Genomic DNA, 21198 nt, shown 5'->3' on the forward strand with positions numbered 1-21198 from the left:
CTCTGGAATTTCATCTTGCGATCTGGAACCGGGATGAGGTGAAAGAATTATCGTTGAGCCAAGATGTCTGACGCAGATTATGACACGATCGCGAAGCTCCAGCGCGAGCGAGCTACTGGCAAGAAAAGTTCGCGCGCGCTGGATGCGTCATCTCAACGCACCGACGACAGAAGGCAGAAGCTCACGGACAGCGCGGATAATGAGTTGTATGAGCGTGATGGGGGCGATAAATTTGCAGGATACCATACATCCCTCCCGATGGGGGATGATGATGAGGATATGGACGAGGACAACACCAGGAGACTTGTGGGCCAGTATACGGCATCGCGAGACATGATTGATGAGTTTGCCAGGGGTAGCGGGGTTGAAGAAGATGATATTCTAGCAGGAAAAGGCGAAAAGAGCGGGCGCATCACCGATCGCGAGACCGACTATCAAAAACGTCGCTTTAACCGAGTCCTGACTCCTACGAGAGCCGATCCTTTCGCGGAGAACCGACAGGCCGGCGCTGCCGAAAATGGCGCCACCTACCGGGAAATAATGGAGGCTCGCGAACTGGAGAAGGAGGAGGAACGCGTTCGACAGGCTATCCAAGCCAAGATGAACGGCGGCGAACATGATGCCGACGCTCAACCGACCCTGAAAGACGTGGACAAAGAGAACGCGGAGGCTGGATCCACTGAAGCTGTTGCTGCAGGACGAAAGCGCAAGAAGAGATGGGATGTATCCTCTACTGCGGCCGAAGAACAAACCCAGGATAAATCTGAAGAGGCGAAGCCAAAGCGCTCAAGATGGGATCAGGCGCCATCTATTGCAGGCGCAGAGGCTGTCAAGAAGCGCTCACGTTGGGACCAAGCTCCCACAGCGACGCCAATGGGTAACCAAGGACTGGCAACCCCAATGCATCCAACACAAACTCCTGGTGCTTTGCCACCAACCTTTGGAACTGATGTTTCTGCCCGAAATCTCCCGCTCAGCGACGAGGAGCTGGACATGTTGCTCCCGGGTGAAAATGAAGGATACAAGATTTTGGAGCCACCCCCTGGATATGAACCTATTCGCGCTCCGGCACATAAGCTCATGGCAACCCCGGCCCCTGCAACGGGGTTCATGATGCAGGATCCAGATCAAGTGCGGCTGGGAGGAAAGCCGGTACCAGCGGAGCTTTCTGGTGTAGGAGATTTACAGTTTCTCAAGCCAGAGGATATGGCATACTTCGGCAAGCTCAACGATGGAGCGGATGAGAATGCCATGTCCGTGGAAGAGCTAAAGGAGCGCAAAATCATGAGACTCTTGCTCAAAATCAAGAACGGAACACCGCCTATGAGAAAGACGGCCCTTCGACAAATTACAGACAATGCCAGGAACTTTGGTGCTGGAGCATTGTTTGCTCAGATTTTACCCCTCCTCATGGAGAAGTCACTAGAGGATCAAGAGCGACATCTTTTGGTCAAGGTTATTGACCGAATTCTCTACAAGTTGGACGACTTAGTTCGACCCTACGTTCACAGAATTCTCGTCGTCATTGAGCCACTGCTCATTGACCAAGACTATTACGCTCGAGTTGAAGGTCGTGAGATTATTTCCAATGTCGCCAAAGCCGCTGGTCTTGCCACCATGATCAGCGTGATGCGGCCCGATATTGACCACCCTGATGAATACGTTCGAAATACAACCGCTAGAGCGTTCGCAGTTGTGGCGTCTGCTCTGACCATCCCAGCTTTGCTACCATTCCTGCGAGCTGTCTGCCGAAGCAAGAAATCATGGCACGCTAGACATACCGGTGTCAAGATTGTCCAGCAAATTGCCATTCTAATGGGTTGCGCTGTTCTGCCTCATCTCAAAGGACTTGTTGAGTGCATCGCCCCCAACTTGAACGATGAGCAGACCAAAGTCAGAACCGTGACTAGTTTGGCCATTGCTGCTTTGGCAGAGGCGTCCAACCCATATGGTATTGAAAGCTTCGATGATATTTTGAACCCTCTTTGGACAGGTGCTCGCAAGCAGCGCGGCAAGGGCCTTGCCGGTTTCCTCAAGGCCGTTGGATACATCATTCCTCTCATGGATGAAGAGTATGCCAATTACTACACAAGTCAGATCATGGAGATCCTGTTGCGAGAATTCTCTTCTCCAGACGAGGAGATGAAGAAAGTCGTCCTGAAGGTTGTGTCCCAGTGTGCAGGCACGGAAGGCGTTACTGCAGGCTATCTCAAGGAACACGTCCTCGACGAATTCTTCAAGAGCTTTTGGGTTAGGCGAATGGCCCTCGACAAGCGCAATTATAAACAAGTTGTAGAAACTACTTTTGATATTGGACAAAAAGTCGGCGTCAGCGAGATTCTAGAGAGAATCGTCAACAATCTCAAGGACGAAAGTGAGGCGTACCGCAAAATGACGGTCGAAACCACGGAGAAGATTGTAGCGAGTCTCGGCGCTGCTGATATTGGTGAGCGCCTTGAGGAAAGACTTGTAGACGGTATCCTGCACGCATTCCAGGAACAGAGCGTTGAAGACGTTGTTATGCTCAACGGTTTCGGCTCTGTGGTCAACGCTCTAGGGACACGATGCAAGCCGTATCTGCCTCAGATTGTTGGCACCATTCGCTGGAGGTTGAACAACAAGTCTGCCACTGTGCGGCAACAGGCGGCCGATCTCATCTCGCGAATCGCCATGGTTATGCAGCAGTGTGGTGAAGACGCCCTCATGGGAGAGCTCGGCATCATTCTGTACGAGTACCTCGGTGAAGAGTATCCCGAAGTCCTTGGATCCATCTTGGGCGCTCTGCGATCCATCGTCACAGTCGTGGGTATCAGTCAAATGCAGCCTCCCATCAAGGACCTGCTGCCTCGTCTGACGCCCATTCTCCGCAATCGCCACGAAAAGGTCCAGGAAAACACCATCGATCTGGTGGGACGTATTGCGGATCGTGGGCCAGAGAGCGTCAACGCGCGTGAATGGATGCGAATCTGCTTCGAACTGCTGGACATGCTCAAAGCTCACAAGAAGGGTATCCGGCGAGCAGCCAACAACACCTTTGGTTTCATCGCCAAAGCCATTGGTCCCCAAGATGTCCTTGCAACACTATTAAACAACCTTCGTGTCCAGGAGCGTCAATCCCGAGTCAACACCGCCGTCGCAATCGGTATTGTCGCAGAGACTTGTGCCCCGTTCACAGTCCTCCCAGCCCTCATGAACGAGTACCGCGTCCCGGAGCTCAACGTCCAAAACGGCGTGCTCAAATCCCTCTCCTTCCTGTTCGAATATATTGGCGAAATGGCAAAGGATTACGTCTACGCCGTGACACCGCTCCTTGAAGATGCCCTCATCGACAGAGACCAAGTCCACCGACAAACCGCCGCCTCTGTCGTCAAACACATTGCCCTCGGCGTAATCGGACTCGGCTGCGAAGACGCCATGGTCCATCTCCTCAACCTCCTCTTCCCCAATCTCTTCGAAACGAGTCCCCACGTCATCGACCGTATTATCGAAGCTGTCGAAGCTATCAGAATGGCCGTCGGGCCAGGCGTCGTCCTCAACTACGTCTGGGCAGGTCTCTTCCATCCTGCCCGCAAGGTCCGCACACCCTACTGGAGGCTCTACAACGATGCCTATGTCCAGGGCGCGGATGCCATGGTCCCCTATTACCCGAATTTGGATGAGGAGAAGATTGATAGACCGGAATTGGCGATTGTCCTGTAAGGAGGGATTATGTTTACTACTTGAACGTCGCTGGGACTGCGAAAAATGGGATTGGGTGTATAATTGGTGCTTTTGCAGGCCGTTTTTTCTACTTTGTTGGGGATATCTTTATCAATTGTAATGCTGTAGAAGGTGAAATGGCTTGCGGGAGCATTTGATGCACAAGAGGCGTTTATTATTATATTTTGCTACATAGCCTGAATTGTACTATTGTTGACTCATTCAACACTGACTGTGAGGTCTATTCTTTCGTTTCGGTTGATGGACGGGACGGCATGGGCTTCACTTCAATGTTCGTCTTGGAGTTGGGCTGTTCTTTGCTGGGACTTTTACTTGACGTAAGGAACTATCATCTAGATAGCGGGTTTATTCCTTTGTTCATGAGCTTCTTACTGATGATTGAGGTTTGTAGCTCCACGATGTTAAGTCGCAGCAGTCGGGTTTCTCATGATTATTTGCAGATCAAGACGATGACCAGCTAGTTCATCGCTACCCAGCTGCTGCCAATCTGTTCTACAATCTCATCACATCCGGTAACTAACATCTACAGTACTCGCTGAGGCAGAGCAGAACAACCGTCAATCTCAACGCGTAAACCACATTTCCACCACCACAACCATACCAACGACATATATGCCCACACTGATTCACATTCAGCTTCATTCTTGATCGCCACCATTCTCGCTCCTTCCTCATCCACCATCCTGCCCAGACATTCATTCACAAAGATTCCCAGCACAGCCCAGCCCACATCAACAATCACAAGCCCCCCCTATCGCCGTGTCCGCGAAAATAAAAGCATCGACGTCATGACTTACTTGTGAATACCTCACCAGGTCCAAGTCGCACAAGACACGCATTGGTCTTTGCCCACGGAGGCACAGAGCAGCCAAATTCACGAGCGCCAGCTCCACCGGAAAAAGCCTTACCAAGCTCCTCATGCTGCCCTGCTCGAATAGCCCTAGTCGTACAGCGAGCCAGTCTTCCTCGTGGTCATGCCGGCAGTGCTACGGAGTGCCCATTCTACCTACCCCTTTGTCTCACCGTCGTCATGGTTGAGGTCACTGGGCATGTCGCTGACCTCTTCGTTTTCCTCCTGGCTCATGTCTCACACGCCCCTCCTTCTGTGCTTATTCCCTCACAAGTCCTGCGGTCTTGGTTCGTTGAGAAGCCATTTTGCAGCATGCAAGGAAATGGAGGTCAGCTTCTGGTTCAACTCTGTTTACGGGGCTGGTTGTTGCAATAGCATATGCGTCTGCTTTTCCAAAGTACATGTGCAAATGTTGTTGCTCCTGTGTGAAAGAGAACACGATGAACAGAAGTCCCGTGCTCCAGCCGGAGGTGTGAAAGACACCAGGGGTGTTACTCTGCCCTCTGATGTGCTGGCAGCAACACCCGAGCCGCTGGATCGGAGTAATTCCCACCAGACTTCCATCTTGTCGGCTCGATGAAGGGGAAGTCAGTGTCCGGAAGGCGCTCCGGTCGGTGAGAAACAACACAGGGTTAGTGGCTTGTTCCTGTCTGAGGCGGAGGTTGGATGAAGGTAAGGGTAGTGTCAGCAACTGATACATGGCAATGACAACAGGAAGTGATAAGTGTGGCGATATTTGAATGTACTTTGTGTCTGTTGCAGCCGCGCATTTCCGTGGTATGAAGATAGTCGTGTTGACCACCTCGTCCAATGAGCCTACCTATGGGAAGAACCATTGATCCTCAGCGACGGCATGGCTAGTAGTAGACTGAAACTGAGTCTCCGCAACAGGCATGGTGTTTTCAAAGCACTGCGCATCTTGAAGTGCCAACTGGACGCTGCGAGAATTCGACTGGAAGTTGTAACTTGGACTTCGGACAGTTCCGCGCAATTTGCTGTTGCGTGTGTCTTGTCAACCACACACATGATATTACCGGATAACATGTACATACCTTTACCATACAAATGGCTCACTGGGCAATCCACATTACTCTCTAGTGCACAATCACGCTCCGTAATACATGGTGTGAGGCGTTTCCGAAGTTTCTCGCATAGTTGTTGTTATGCAAGGTGGACGAGAGACCACTGTTTTCGGTATGTTCTTTTTGTTCTTTTTGTATGCATGTCTTCAGTCCCGTTCGACCCAGATGAAGACGTAGCCCATGCGTTTACGTGCGATAGATGGAATTATAATATTACACATCGCGATCATCACGCGAATCTCGCTTTTTGAGGTTGCCAAATTTCCTTTGGGCCGTTCGGTCATCGCCAGCTAAATGCCAAGGGCCATCTATGACGCTGGAATGTGCCCTGTAAGTGGCCGTCTTACTCTCTCGTCCAATCCAAGGGGGAGACCTCAGACCTACAATCACAATACGTGTACATGCGCAGTGTTCTGTGCTTTGAATCACGGAACGGAAGTTTGGGGTCAGATTAGGTGTCAGCTCAACGTGGTGTGCCTGTCAAGACCACTCAAGACCTGGCTGAGCATACGCGAGAGACATGACGCCAAGACACAGGATACGATCTTGTAGGACATGATCGATTTGCTCAATCTGTTTAAAGGAAAGAATCTGATGGTACGGAGTACGCCATTGGATTCTGAAAAGAGAAGCATTCTCTTCCATCCCATCTGCATCCAGGAGACGCAGTTACTGGCTATTGTAGGGGGTGTGAGGTTTGACGGTTGTGCCTCTATAATTTACCACCAAATTCTGTGAATACTCTGCTTTTCCGCAACTGTATTCACATTTCACACTTCTTTGTTGTCATTTATCGGCAAGATGTTTTTGGAAGTTGAGCACAACCGCGCCCGCCAAAACCCACGCTCCTCCGCGTGAGGCGCAACGCCGCCGCCATGTCTCGGCGATTCTGCGGGACGTTCAATTATGCCTGTTCTTAGGCAGCGAAGCTCTCTTTCGTCGTCAATGGTCAGAGAAAAAAAGCTTGTTTCTGACTGACAACAGGCTAAGAGGCGTGGCTGCGTTGGATTTGTGAAGACGAGCGGCGAAGGGAAAAAGAAACGTTCATGAATATCATAATTCGACTCAATCGCGCCAAGACTACTGCAACGGTGTCCAGACAACCACCAAAAAAAAAAAAAAAAAAAAAAAGGGCCCAATAAACCTAGAATTTCCTCATCGCGGTCTGCAAGATCCTACCAAAAGTGAAATATGATTTTCCTCTTGCGTAGGTTGAGCTTGATGCCCCTTCGTGTTAGCTAGGTCAACCAGCAACGATGCATGCAAGTTTTCGGGAAGTCGTCAACTGGGTCATTGCAAACCAGTCTGGTCTGGTCTGGTATCGGGCAGTGACCAGAATGGTATGCCGCAATCCAGCTTCGGCAACGAGTCAGAGCAAAGCTCAATCCATGAATCCCATGAGCAACAGTCCCGATAGTTGTGGTCTCTCCCATTTGCCTTTGTGGGCCAAGTGGCGTGTGTGCTTTGGCACCATGAAAATTCCTGTGAGACACATGGTGTCCGCCAAGTAAAAGAAGCAACAAACTTGGCTTTCCGCCCCCTGGTGGCCCCTTGTTGGCATTGGGACTCTTGCCAAGCCGCTCAACCAGTCGCTTGTTGTCCTGTCGCCTGTTTGGGGCCTACGAAATGCAGGAAAGGAATATGGAGGACGGGGTGCTCCGTCCTCAAATCAATGATTCAAAGGCGGTCTTGAACAATGAGGGAGACGAAAGCTTTTCCCCTGTGTCCAAACTCAGCAAGGTACCTAAAGGCCAAATTGGGTATTGGCTATGCTTTGCTGCACCATACCGCCAGCGCTTTTCCCGAGAACCGAAGCTCACGGTGGCAATGTTACCATTCGAATATTGATGCCAAGCGGCAATGTGATCTGGCTGACGAAGTAGCTGGAGCTCCGCAGCTTGTGAGAAGCCTTGGGTGCCGTCGGTATGTTTATCACTCCGCCTTGTCCTTTCCAACGTCCCCGCGGTTGCTGGTGCCTACCCTATATCATCCACTTGCGGCATATGTCTCGGAATGTGGCTTCTGCAGTTTGAATGTTGTCTATCCATGATCATGGATCATCAACTGTCGGGGCAGCTGGCTCATATGCAGATGATGTATCTATTGAACTGGGAGAGTCTTCGTTACATCTTGTTGCCCAAAATAGATTTTAGAGATCTGACCTCCGGAGCAGGCCGCAGCGGGTTGCGGAGAAGTTGTCAGGCCAAGCTTTGATCGTCACTCTCCAACAAGACGTTTAGAACGGCAACAGAACCTGAAGATCATGTTGATCTTTGTTGGCACGTGCTTTGGATATCAGTGAGTTGAGATCTCTATCCACGGAAATGTGACAGACCAACAACCATAAAACACAATATATGTTCTCCGTATGGCGCCTGCATATTCGACACGGCTATCATTCAAAATCGCGCCAGGCCAACGGGGTGTGAGTGGCATGATTTGGCCTCGAAAGTTGAAGCAGACTTCCCCGGAACAGGCGACTTCGCCACACTTCATGCGGCAAATGTCAACATGTCTGCGTGACCTCGTTCTGACCTCGGGATGCACCAGCACCATCAAGTTCGACATCGGAATAGTGCTATTGGATTGTTCGACCTTCGGCAATTGTATTCAGCTGGCGCAGCGAGCCACCAGTGTATCCGTGTAGCCAACACTCCGACACAGCCACACAATGAATGTTGTAGGAAACAATTGCCCAGGCACAGGCTGCATGCAGTTTAAGGCGCACAACATATTCCAGGCGGGCTACAGCGCAGCATCACAGGTACGACTTTGAAGTACGTACAAGCACCAGACCCGCTTTGGCTTTGGGAAACGCACTCAATGGCAACAGTCGTGGCTCGTGGAGGTTGAGTGCATAGCCACCAGTGAATTTGTGTCCGAGGAACAGCAGATCTGTGGTTGACCACCATGCCATATGGCAACTCTGATGAATTGTGCCACTTGCTGATCAAAGCATGCGGGCAATATGTCGACCGAAAACAACAATAACCTCAAGCCCTTGGCACGCAATGTGCATGAGGTGGTTCGCGGGGCCGTGCGTAGATGAGATGCCCCATCCACACCAAGAGCACCTGCAGATTGCCTCATCAGACCCCTTCTTCTTAAATGAGATAACCCTTGTTGGACGGCTTTTTCTCGTCGTAATTAAACGTATGTATGTGATGAGATACCAAAGCTCATTGACAAACCCAGCTAGTTTAGAAGCCACACGACAACCTAAAAGAGCAGAAACAAAAAGAAATGATGACCCAAGGGTTGGGGGTGACGGGTGATTGGTTATGCGGTTCCACCTTGGACAGATTATTTCCAACAACTGCCGTCGAGTTCACCCTGTCAAACCTGTGCGTTGACTGGCAGTTGTGTCCATGGATGGGTAAACGTGATCAAGAACGGTGGAACGACAGGCATAAGGTGTTGACTATACCATTTTCGGGCCCGCAAAGAGGAATGCCATAGGAGTTTTGGAGTATTATTTGGCGGGTAATTTGAGGCAAACAACCCTTGTCCAGCAGTAGTGTAATTAACTACTTGTACAGTGCAAGATGCGATTGTGGAGGCGCCTGGTGGCTTGACTGAACTTTTGGCGTCGGCCGACTGCTATCCCGAAGGAATCAGACGTAGATCGGGGTTTTCGAGCTTTAATCAATAGCAGGTGGAAAGCGAGGTTGTTCCAGCTCTGTCGACAAGCAAGGAATCGAACTGCGGCGAAGTTGCAATTCGTGAACTATTCGGTTTGGTGGCGTTTGTTGTCAACGTGCTTCAGATTACTAGAAACCGAACATTGGAAAGATGAAAAAAAAAAAAAAAAAAAAAAAAAAGAACATGCGGAGAGATGATGAAAATTGTCATGTAGCACCGGGCGGAAAGCGGTTATGGGACTCATCGGGAAGGAACACTTGCATCAAAATGAGCTCCTGCTCATCCAAGGGATCGGGTGTGGCAGGAACGCGTTTACCGTTGGGTTGAATGGCGGCTGCCCTTGATTTCTTTTGCCAACCTGGTTGGCCAAAGTCGACAACTGCTCCACATACGCTAGAGCCACTGCCGGCAACGGCACCGCCTCGTCGGGATGTGTAGTTAGCGTGCCAAGGAGTGTGTCAATCGATCCCATGCAGAAGAGTGGAGCTTTTACCCCAGATTAGCGCGTTTCAAAAGGCCCAATTAAGACTAGAGCACTACTATGATGTCAAGTCTGGCTTAGCGTAATGGCTCGATTGAGATTGAGATGTGTGTGTAGGAAATGACCATTTCTTGACACTATCCATCATTCAAGAAGTCGTTGCGAAAGCGGTAAGGAAATAGCTCGAAAATGCATCAGAAGACCAATCGACAAAGAAAAGAAAACGCTTCCCAATTGTGAATTTAACAGCACACCATTATTTGATCAGCACCAACTTCTGTTGCCGTGCATAAACAGCAGGATGCCCTGTAGCAGGGTGAGTGAGGTGGTTCAGAAAGAAAGAGGTTGCAGATGACACCAGACGGAGTTGGACAATGTTACCCAGACCTCCGTATTTGATACGAAGTTGAAGCCTCGCTGGTCGACGGGGAGCCAACCTTCCTGTGATGACAGCAACTTGGGTTGGGTCTTTTGGATGGGTGGCATCCGCGAGTAAGTTGCTGCGGGCTATTCACTCCCAGTGCCCAGGAACGTCCCAAGATACACAAAGATTTTGCGGGCGGCGTGGGGGCATGTCGTCTTGAGGACATAAGTGGCATGTCTAAGAGGCCCATTTCGAAAGGAGGAGACAGACGGCCAACATGGCTTGTGTTGGTGGGCCGGTGGGGTTCAAATGTTCAGATGTTGTTCGTGGCCATTGGCACCAGCATTCCCGCCAATATTTGAACCTTGACATGTTCAATGTGTTGACATATCCAGTTCATAATCCGTGCATACACGTATCCTCTGCTTGCCCGACCCGACCCAAGCACCGAAACTACGGCCGAGTTGACTCCCGTGCGAATGTTGGCCACAGACCATTCGTCTGGCACCACCAATAGGACTCCTTTCCTTCTTTCCTTCCGTCTTCTTTTTTGCATGTGCTTGTTTGTCTTTGCAGCTATTCTGGCTAGCCGGTCATGCCCATTCCGTCCTCGGAGAATGCATTTCACACCGCCCGGAAAGACACCAACATGTGCAGCCATATCTGTAGGTGAGTTTCCAGCCATTCAACGTCCACACAATGGGCGAGACGGGCGTCCCCGCAACTAGCATTACGGTAAAGTTGTGGAGGGATGACGATTTAACTAAGGGAGCATGCGGTCACTGCCAAGCCGGCACATGGGCATTAGCCTGCCAACCTGACTGTGAAGCCAGCAGCACTGAGGTTGAAGAAAGGTTGCCATGATGGAGATTGGCATTGTGTCGCAGCTGGAAGTGGTGGAGTTTATGAATTTGACCCTTGTGCAATGTCTGTGAATTGCCAGAGCAGTTGCTTCAAGTGAAAACAACCAGATAACTCTGCACCAGCAAAGAAGGAAGACTTGGGCCAGTGTTTCAGAATCCGCATGTAATTCTTAATCGTCGTAGGTAAATCACCAAGACGTAAATCATATGTTCATACTTTGATGCTCTTGACCCATAGTATTTGTTAGCCATAACACTCGCACCTTAGAAATGGGAATTGTTATGAAGAAGCACCCGCATCAACAGATCCCCAACGGCTATCACGGCAACCCTAGAGACGTGAAATGCTTTGAGCTAAAGTTGAGAGATTATTCTTTCTTCTGGCTTCTGCAATCGTATTGCCAGGACGTTGTCCTGGGCTCCTGACATTGTGACGTGTTTTGCGATAGTGCACGTCCCCAGCTGCTGGTTGAATCGTATCTTTGGTGAAGCAGAGCCCACTTTCGTGTGATCCAAACCCCTATCAACATCGTCATAGGCTCAGAGTTTGAGTTCCTTTGCGGATCACTGGTTGGGATTGCACTACCTCGGATAGGTTCACCTCAAATATTTGACCAGAGAAAACTGATTACGACATGAAGTAGACTTCAGACCGAATGGTTGTTAGACTCATAAGCATTAGCACTGGGGGTCGCAGACCTTTTTTTTTTTTTTTTTTTTTTAAATCGTCGTTCTTTCCTGGGCCTAGTCCGTAGCAGTCTTGCTCCAACATGTCAGGATTGAGGCTGGCTTCAGATATGTGCGAGTCCCATGACAACTTTGCTTTGATGTTGACAAGTTAACGGTCGAACGGCCACTGCAACGGAACGCAGGGACCACTGAGCAAAGATGGCAATGGTCGAGTTTCCTGTTCTCCGAGCTGGCTTTGTCACGATGCTTGCTTTGTCCTCCAGCAAACGAAAGAGGGCCATTCACATCTTCAACGCCTCGTCTTGGCCATACGTCACTCCCAGCACGGGCTGTTGGTTGCATGGGAACTGGCGCCGCCCTGTGATGTCAGTCATGCCACCCAGCCCAAAGTTGTGAGTATTGTTCCGTTGATACGAATGGAGAACTTGCTAGCAAGTGCTCCGTATTGCCTTGAATTTTAGTGAGAATCGGCTGTGGCAACCTGGTATCCCGTGCGTAATATGACACACCAACAGCTCTTGCTGAATTTAGATTCCTCGCTTCCCTGTCTCTGCTCAAGGTGGAGGATTCCTGTGGTTGAGGTCGTGCCTGTCTCAATTACGGATTGAATGGCAATTGAAGAGACTTTGTCCACAACTCCATCCTGGGCAGCGCCAACAGGGCCACTTGGGTCGCCACCCCCGCCTCCGTACCAATCAATTCCGCTCCCTAACTGCCATCCTTTCCGTCATGCCTTTCACCTGGTGTCTTTGGCTGAGTTCTGCGTCTGGTCTTGCAGCTGCATCTGCCATGTCTGCCAGTCCACATTCGAGCTTGCCTTTAGTTGTCCCACTTCCGTGGGCCATCCCCTGTTGGCCGCCCCGTTCACCTTACGTCAGGGCTATCTCTGGAGAGGTCCACTACAACAACCCCCCCAACAGACCGCGGCACAAACTCGCCGCCTGCTTACGGGTGTGAGACCGCTGTGTGAATGGAGCCTTTTGCCCAAGAACAGAGTCCGTCTGTTGGAAGTACCAACTCAACCAGCATCCAGCGATGGAGCAGATGGCTCCCTTGAATTTGAATCGCGGGATGTCTTGAGACAGGAGTGTTGCTGATGCTTGTCAGCAGACACTGACCGCAGGACATTGTTGGTTATCTGGTCGGTGGATTTGGACCAAGAAACGTCTGGAGCCTAGCTATCTGTGGAGGGCCAGGTGAGCTTATAGCACTGCGCGAAGCCGAGCAAAACCATAGCTACCTTGCTACCAAAAGTAGTCGTTGGCTGGGACAGGAAAAGCAAAGGCAACCCGCGTCACCCACAACACTGCCATGGCAGAAACGAGAAACAGGCGGCACATGTGCTGGTATGTCCCACCTTGTGTGAAACGGTGAAATAGGCGCAAATGGGTATTTCCTCCGCCATGTCCTCGGTTCAGACTCTCCCGGCGCCGCTGTATCCATTTGGCTCTTTGTGGCGTCGAGTGGTCGCCGTTTGTGCCTTTCTCTGGTTGTCCTTGCAGTGCGAGTCGACCACTAGGACATTTGAAGCGTGGAGTGGTGGGCCCTAACGACTCTCACTGAGAAGACAGGACAGGTCTGGTTGCAAGCATTGCCAAGCTAGCAAGGTAGACATGTTGAGAATTGGGTGCCTAGCCAGCAAAGCCAAGACTCTTTCGAAGCTTGTCTGTGTGCTTTGCGTTGTGTATTGAAGGGGCGAAGACGTCCGAAGTACTGGGTAGGGTCCTGGCTACAACAGCCTGCCATGTGAGTGGTACCAGACAGTTTTGGAACAAGGTCAACGGCACTTTTTTGCTATGAAAAAGTGTTGTTGATGCATGGAACGCCGTCGTTTCGGATTTCTCGAGGTAGCACCTTCCTTCGCCTAGCATAGAGTTGCAAAAGCCAGGCTCTTTTGCAGACAACATGGTAGGCGGAAAGGGGCGGCAGAATTTTGCTGGCATGATAGAAGGAAGGAGCCAGGCAAGAGTAACCTGATGGGGTCAACTGGTACCAACGTTGAGCCAAGCAACTTCAAGCAGAAACAATCAATCAAGCACCAGCTAGGCTAAGCTAGCAAGCCACGCATCCAATGCATGCAACACTCATGTACCCGCATTCTCTGCTGGGTGTGACAACGCCATCCTGTACACTTCCGTTGTCCGTTGCCGTTGCCCGTCACCCCCGTGCTTGCTCTCTGGTCTGGTACGTGCAAGACAGAGAGAGCGAACATTGAATGGACCAAGTCATGTCCATCAATTGACAACGATGCCTGGCAACTTGATGGGCGATGGCAAAAGATGGCTTTTTTGGCGTGCACGGCGACAGCCCCGACGATAACTCGCAGACCCTGTCTGCATGATCCCGCCCAGCAGCGCCCACTCGCCCACTCACCCACAGACACACAGACACACACCATCTTATCGAGCTCAAATGGTTCTTGTTCATGGTTTCTCTTTTAGTTGCGCTTGTGGACTTGTTGCCATGTCCCAAGACTGACTCAGCTCATCAAATAACATCAAATAATGCATTCCGTCTTGCAAGCCCAATGCCTTTGAGGGACAATGATAGTGGCGAGTAAATGTCTCCCAACATTGAGGCAGTCTGCTGACTGCAGACCGACTTGGTTTCTTACTGACGTTTCATCCATAGTCAAGTATCTCGTCGTAGCCGAAGTCACGGCCCTCTGAGGTGCCTCTCAAGTGCTCTCAAGTGCCTCACCAGGGCTACAACGGGCCATTCATGCCCTTTACAGTGTTTAGAGGGACCACTTGGCGCTTCATCCCTCCACATCGGCTTCGTGGCGTCTTTTTTGCCCCCATGTCCTTCTCTATTCTCCATTCTCTCAAGCCTTCCCAGGTTCGTCCAGGCCCCTGGGCTGGCTGGTTTGGGCGGGCATTTGGATGGGGCAATCCCCGTGCCTCCAAAAAGTGCCGTGGGCTTAATCTTGCTGAGAAACATAGCCATTTACCACTTGACATGGCTTGCCTTGTCTCTGGCAGCCATTTGGTATTTGCCTCCATTTCTGACCAAACAGCAGCCCTGTTGACTTCATTTGTACTCGGACCATTTCCGTCCTTGGCCCAAGGCTTCGCTGCGCCTAGGAGCTACACTGTGCTGTTGTTGGTGCGTCTCTGGCGCCTACATCATCAACTGTTCAGCTTCAACTGGTACGAACTTGAACAAACGAGACTTGACCCCGTCTTGAACGTTAGTATCCACACAAATGAACTTCCCCCGCCAACTACAGAACGCCTTTCAGACACCTTCGACATCATCTTACGACTGGGATTTCGGGCTCTCTGGTTTCTTTGGATTGTCTTCCATGTCATTCATGGAAGAAAACACGGCACACTTGTTCAATCTTTGGCCATGCCACCTTCGACGCCAAAATCGGCATCTTCAACACTGCTCAAGCCTCGCGGCGTATGTGGACCACCTGGCCAACAAAGCCATTGCTTGTTTTTTTCCATTTTTTCCCTTTTCATTTTTCGTTATTTTTGCCACACCTTACGCATCTATTGCCGTTTACAGCGTTTCTCATGAAATAAGGCTGACTCTGGTTTGATTGTTTCCTGCCAAGCCTTGATGTTTTGAAGGCTTTACAATTGACCCTTCTGTCTATGTATCTCTTGGCAAGGATTGGAAGCGTGGAAGAAACAGAAGCTTCCAGTTCTACATCTAATACCTCCATGCCCGCAGTTCGATTGAGCTTCCTTGTTTGAGACCCGTCACGAGCATCCTGATCAAGCAATCCTGGAAACCTGCGACTGTGACCGGAGTTTCTCTTGAACGAGTAGACCAGAAGGCAAGCACCATACTGGACGGAGAACTCCATAAACAACCATCCCCAGCATAGCCATATCGGCGCAGCTTGCGCCTACGCCTATGAACACTTATCACCACGGTTGACAGCACGGCACGCATCTTGGCACCACGCATGCACTACATTTCCACACGTCGCCGATCTTCACACCGTTGGCCCAGGACGGAGTCAAGAGAGCGAGCCAGGAGTGCACACAGTGCCGTTAGGCTAATCCTGGTTCGGTGGGCCTGACCTCTTCTCTCAGACCCATCATCATCCAGCGTTCAAGCATCAAGCAATCCACTTGCACACATTCTCCTCAGAAACCCAGCCTAACCTGGCTCTGGCGTCCATGGCACACCCCCCTGGTCAGTTCTTGCTGCTGCGACCCTACCTCATCGTCCCAACCCTGTCGCCTCGGCCATTTGGAAAGGGTTATCGTGCTGCCGATCATTTACTCTGGCGTCGTCACACACCCTGTCGTCTCTAAACACACGGGGAACTCCACTGGTCCTCCCGCTGGACCAAGTTGCTCTTGGGCCTGACTGACGCACGTCAACTCAAAGAGGCCGTGGGCACTTAAGACTTCGCTGATCCCACCTTGGCTTCCGACAAACATGCTCCATCTCCAGGCGGGATCTTCTTGTCTCTGATCTGTGTTACCGACTTGGCTTTTCTTCTAGTCAGGATCCCGCATTTGATCAACGAACCTTCTTTCCATCTTCACACGCAATCTATTACTCCAAAGGGGCTTGTACTGAATGTTGACCTTGCGGCATCATCACATATACGAGCCACCACAAGCTCTCGCAAGGCTTCTATAACATCTCACTTGAAACCTCTTTTGACATCAACATTACCCAAGGCACAACAATATAGCAGCATTAGTCCTCTGAACCTTGGTATATCAACATGACCATGACCCTAGACGCTTCTCAACAACAGCGCTTCGCGCCTCCGTTGAACTTTGACTATCCTCACCACCACGGGCAACAACCAACTTTTTCGAACCCATGGTCCTCTTCAACATCTCCTCCACAGTCGGCACCCACGGCGGGTAATCCTTTGTTTGTCGGCAGCCAACACCAATCTGGCATGAATCCCAATATGATGGCTGGTAAAGGACCGGTGGGAAGAGCAGGCAGCAGCAGCACATCCTCCATGGCATCGTACGGCTCTTTACCCGTAGCTTCAACAGGGGCTGGTATGAATAACAAACACATACATGATTTTCAGTCCCTCACCGTGGTTAACATAATGAACGCAGATCTGTTGAGCATGAACCGTATGCAAACCACATCTGCCACTTATGGTGATGCTACTTATGCGACTTCAGCTTCTCCTGTCAATGGCCACTTCGCGCCTGGGTCTGCTGCTCCTTATGATGCCATTGGCTATGCACCGGCGCCTCTTCGACAGTCTCACTTCGGCATTGGTCCTGAGGCAGACTCAGCTCGACGAGGATTTCCTCAACCGTGAGTTTTGGCAACACGCTCGCTCATTCAGAACGAATCGAGCCAGCACCACACAGGATATTGAATTATGTTATTAACTTGATATGCACAGGATGCCTTCTCATGCTGATGAGAGAAGGAGCTTTGCTGACGCCTTGGATGCCAGTCACGGCATGCTGGCAATGAGCCAGGAAACTCCACGCAACATCTACGGTGCCCGAAACGACCGTTCTTCAGTGGACTCTTATGGATTTCCCTCTACGCACTCCACCAGCTCCTCAATCTCCAGCGGCAATTTTAGTTCATACTATGGCGATTCAGTATCAGATTATTCTTCGGCCGCTGGGTCAGACATTGAATCTGTCAACTCGAGAACTCTGCCCAGACCTCAGGGCCTCATGGGCTCACAGATCCCCCCAGCGCCTCAATCTATGATGGGACAATTCAGCTCCAAGGTCTCATCAAGCACACAAAAGAAGCACAAGTGCAAAGTTTGTGACAAGCGATTTACTCGACCGAGCTCGTTGCAGACTCACATGTACAGCCACACTGGCGAGAAGCGTAAGTCATTGTGTTTTATTTCACAGCCCCCAAGAGCTGAGCTGGCCATGTTTATACTGACTTGCAAATAGCGTTTGCCTGTGAAGTAGAAGGCTGTGGACGGCACTTTTCCGTCGTTTCTAATTTGCGCCGACATCGAAAAGTTCACCGAGGCGACGCCCGCTCAGAAGCAGGATCTGAAGACCACCAATCAGACTGAGTTTGACCACCCTGCACCGTTAAGCATGTCGATTACAGTTCTAGTGCCAGGACGAACCGGAGTATAGAAGCTCTGTAAGGCCTGTCTGGGATGAAAAATCGAATTATGTTGAATCATGATTACCATATGTTTTATACCAACCGGGGATACACAGCAACAACGATGATGAGAGCAAATAGAGAGGGAGGTTCAAAAGACTGGATTTCTTTTTGGTTCGCCAACCCCAAGACGAACAAAAATTTGGGACAGGGATGCGACCGTGTACATGATAATAAGGCCGTTTTGGAATCCCTTTGGTTTTTAGGAGATGGGGTGCACGGGGGGGTTGTTTTGGTACACGTGTGCCAGGATCACGACATTAGCCTCTATACGATTACGGGGGCGGTCAGTGACGTCCTTTCGCTGTACATGATGCATTATTTTTATGTGCGACACTGCGAGATTGGGTTTGTGAAGGGTGTTCACGAGAGCAAGTTTTTGCAAGACTTTGCTGTACGACCGGCGTTGTTGGGATTTGGAAGTTCTTTGTTTCAACTTTGCGTGCTATCCTATCCGTGCGAGCCAGCTTGCTGGTTCAGGGATTAAGCATTGGTTGCTGCGTTTCTCGTTTATGTGGAAGCGTTCATACTACAGGCTTTGTTCAATATTTTGGAATGGTCCGGCCTGGATAGGAAGGGGGCCAACGGTTGGGAGTGCCGTCCATCCCGCCATAAGACACTGGTGGATGGTATCAAGAGCGGCCAGCAAAGCACGGGGCATTGCATGCAATGGGAAAGGAATTGTTGGAGGGAGGATCTATCTCAGAAGACCCAGACGGACGGATTGTGTTTGTGGGATGGGATACCTCGTTTCACGGTCAAGCTGCTTGTGACAAAAAGCGAGACCAAATTTGTACGAATAGTTTCTATCTTAACGGTGATGATATACCCGATGCGCAAATAAACAAAGGCAAACAAGAACAAAGACGATGAATTAATTAATTGGCGCGATTTGTGGCGTGAGGTGCAAAGAATGAATTTAGCCAGTGTGCGTGCATAGACAGATCGAGTGTCATGTATAGTGCCAAGCAACGCAGTGGCTAGGGGTTGGTAATATCGTAAGGGCACAGGTGTTTGTTCCTTGAATATTCCCATGGTGTCTGAGTAAATGACCTTCCAAATCTGCTCGCAAGCCATGTCATGCGATGGACGCTTGCAACCGGCAGCTCGGTCTCATACCGAAGGGCAGCCCTGCCTGGACTGGGCTGGGAGTTATCTCTTCGGCAGCCCAGCTTAGCAGCAGGCGTTGATGTAGTTAGTGTATGGGTAGAGTTCAGCTGTGAATGTGGCGAAACCGCCTGTTTCTATTTTTTGCTCTTGCTGCCACGATGTTGCGCTGCACTTGCACTGCCTTTCTCCACATTTTGAAGATGAAGAGGGTGTTGCTCGATATAGAAGGCCAACCGGCTTCTATGAGCAGGATGTAAGCGACTTTGGGGTTTGAAGTTGGGCTGGGGGTTTACTCGATGGACTGGGCATTTTTGTAAGGATTAAAGCCATTGACTTTGAGGGTGGTGAAGCGGTCAGTTTTGCCACATGTTTGGAGTTTTTGTGGCTGGGAGGTTGAGGATTGGGGCTTGTCTTGGGGCTTGGAGGTGTGATTGAAGAATGGAGTGCAGAGAAAGTAAGCCACGATTCAGTTTGAATATGTAGAGAGTATTACGAGTACATGTATCCTATGTAGAGAATTGTAATTCTGACAGTCGTATATTTCAACATTGGCCGTCGTTGAATTAGGCAGGGAAATCTTCAACGCCAAACAACCAGCATTGAGCATCAACATCAGGGGCGTGTATCGTGTCAATTCGCATTGACGGCAAGTGTCAAGTGGCCACTCACTCAGCGCCTCTTCCGTGTTATTACCTACAGGGCTTGCCTTCAGTCCCCTTTTGGGATCCAACGGTGGCGTTTTCCCACGGGCAAACAGACACACTGAAGCAGGCGGCTCAACATACGGGCAAAATGGAATAAAGACATGTAAAAGTAAAGGGGGTGAGCTGTGCAGGGGGTTGGGGTGACTTGGGAACAAGACGGGCGAACAAAAAAAAAAGACGATAAGGCTAAAACCCCCCTTTGTGGATGTTGGCATCTGCTTGTGAAGTCAAGTGAAGAGGTTGAAAGGGCATTCCTGGCTTGGCTTGCGATTGAGGAGGTGAATTGGATCCAAGACTTGTTTGACCGAGTAAGTCAACTTGGAACATTGAAGGCCACGCAAGCTGTTTTCTCCACTGGTGTTTGGTACCAACTGTACGGAGTTATGGAGCGCAAATAATGGAGATGGAGGAGTAATCTCCATTTATTTTATTGTATGTTTTATTACAGTATGCGTTTGATGCGTGAAAGTAGAGATGGCTCGGATGGATCTTGGAGATGTAATTCTGGCCTGGTTGCAGTCAAAGTCGACGAGGCAGACATTCACCTTCACATTCACCCTCACAACTCACAGCACAGCACCATCACCACCAGCACTGCCCAGCGAGCACAGCACAGCAGATCCCAACTCAACCAGGAATGGCACGGGCGTTTCAAAGTCGACTATCCCTACCGAAAGCAGCATAAGCGACCCAGATGGCCGTGTTGTCAAGACCGGACAAGCTTTGTGGGGTCGGGGGAGAGCGACAGGGGGGGAAATAACGGGAAATGGATTGACCATGACCTTGTCCTGTCTTGACTCTTTTCTGCCAAAGAAGAGACTGGAGAAAAAAAAAAGTGGACAGGAGGGGTGTGTGTGCAGAAAACTCGAGAGAACTTTGGAAGACGTGGTGATTTCGCAGTTGTGTGTGGAGAATCCCATTCATTTCTCTTTCGTTTGCCCTCATCCATTGCTTCACACTTGGGGACACGGAACATGGATTCGGTATCCGTACAGTGTCTTGTACGGTATACTTCTCTTCTTTCCATCACCAGGTACGTCGAACCTTGCTAGCACAGCGGCGATAAAGTAAAGTACGCCTGATAGCTGAAGCATCCACGTCAATAGCCAAAGCCATGTGGAGAAGCGCAACATCTCCCAAAGATGAAAATACCAGATTTCACAGATTTCCTTCCGCCCGCTCTACCAAAACAGACAGGAGTCATGAACACCAAATGTCAGCACGTGCTCCATGCCATGCTTTTTGCTCACTCGTCGTCGTTTCGGGAAGCTTACCCTCTTGAAGGACACTCCCGTTGTGGTCTCGCAAAACCTCGAATCAATCCTCCGGCTTACCCAAAGCAGCTCTGGCAACATTTTGCTAAACCACCCCCTTGCCCAAGCTATGCCCAACTCGCTCACGGAGCCATCGCCGTGATGGCATTTCGAAATGCCGGGCAACCAGTGGTTCTTGGCTCCTCAGCTGTAACGACGGCAGCAGAATAGAGTGCAGCACTGGAAGACCGCCATCTACAGTCTAATTTACTAGGATCATTTGGCTGAAATGCTCAAGATCATGTGCAAGCCCTTGCCTTCCCACCACAGCTAGTCCACTTTA

General features: G+C 50.4%; 4 protein-coding genes across 4 annotated transcripts; 2 read left to right on the forward strand and 2 right to left on the reverse strand.

The window, feature by feature from the left end:
* Positions 1 to 63: 63 nt before the first annotated feature.
* Positions 64 to 3699, forward strand: VFPPC_00257 (splicing factor 3B subunit 1; the record flags this gene model as incomplete). The annotated part of the gene is made up of 1 exon (XM_018280313.1): positions 64 to 3699. One exon carries the CDS (start codon positions 64 to 66, stop codon positions 3697 to 3699), a length of 3636 nt encoding a protein of 1211 aa, XP_018148314.1.
* A 4773-nt stretch (positions 3700 to 8472) lies between these two features.
* On the reverse strand, positions 8473 to 8742 carry VFPPC_15086 (hypothetical protein; the record flags this gene model as incomplete). The annotated part of the gene is made up of 1 exon (XM_018292839.1): positions 8473 to 8742. One exon carries the CDS (start codon positions 8740 to 8742, stop codon positions 8473 to 8475), a length of 270 nt encoding a protein of 89 aa, XP_018148316.1.
* A 1710-nt stretch (positions 8743 to 10452) lies between these two features.
* On the reverse strand, positions 10453 to 10824 carry VFPPC_00260 (hypothetical protein; the record flags this gene model as incomplete). The annotated part of the gene is made up of 1 exon (XM_018280315.1): positions 10453 to 10824. One exon carries the CDS (start codon positions 10822 to 10824, stop codon positions 10453 to 10455), a length of 372 nt encoding a protein of 123 aa, XP_018148317.1.
* Positions 10825 to 16388: 5564 nt separating this feature from the next.
* On the forward strand, positions 16389 to 17690 carry VFPPC_12737 (zinc finger domain-containing protein; the record flags this gene model as incomplete). Its single annotated transcript, XM_018290514.1, has 4 exons — positions 16389 to 16680; positions 16744 to 16951; positions 17043 to 17491; positions 17563 to 17690. The coding sequence occupies 4 exons, from the start codon at positions 16389 to 16391 to the stop codon at positions 17688 to 17690; spliced, it is 1077 nt and encodes a 358-aa protein (XP_018148318.1).
* Between the last annotated feature and the right edge of the window lie 3508 nt (positions 17691 to 21198).

This window comes from Pochonia chlamydosporia, chromosome 1, assembly GCF_001653235.2.
Source record: "Pochonia chlamydosporia 170 chromosome 1, whole genome shotgun sequence".
In the NCBI taxonomy this organism is placed as follows: Eukaryota; Fungi; Ascomycota; class Sordariomycetes; order Hypocreales; family Clavicipitaceae; genus Pochonia; species Pochonia chlamydosporia.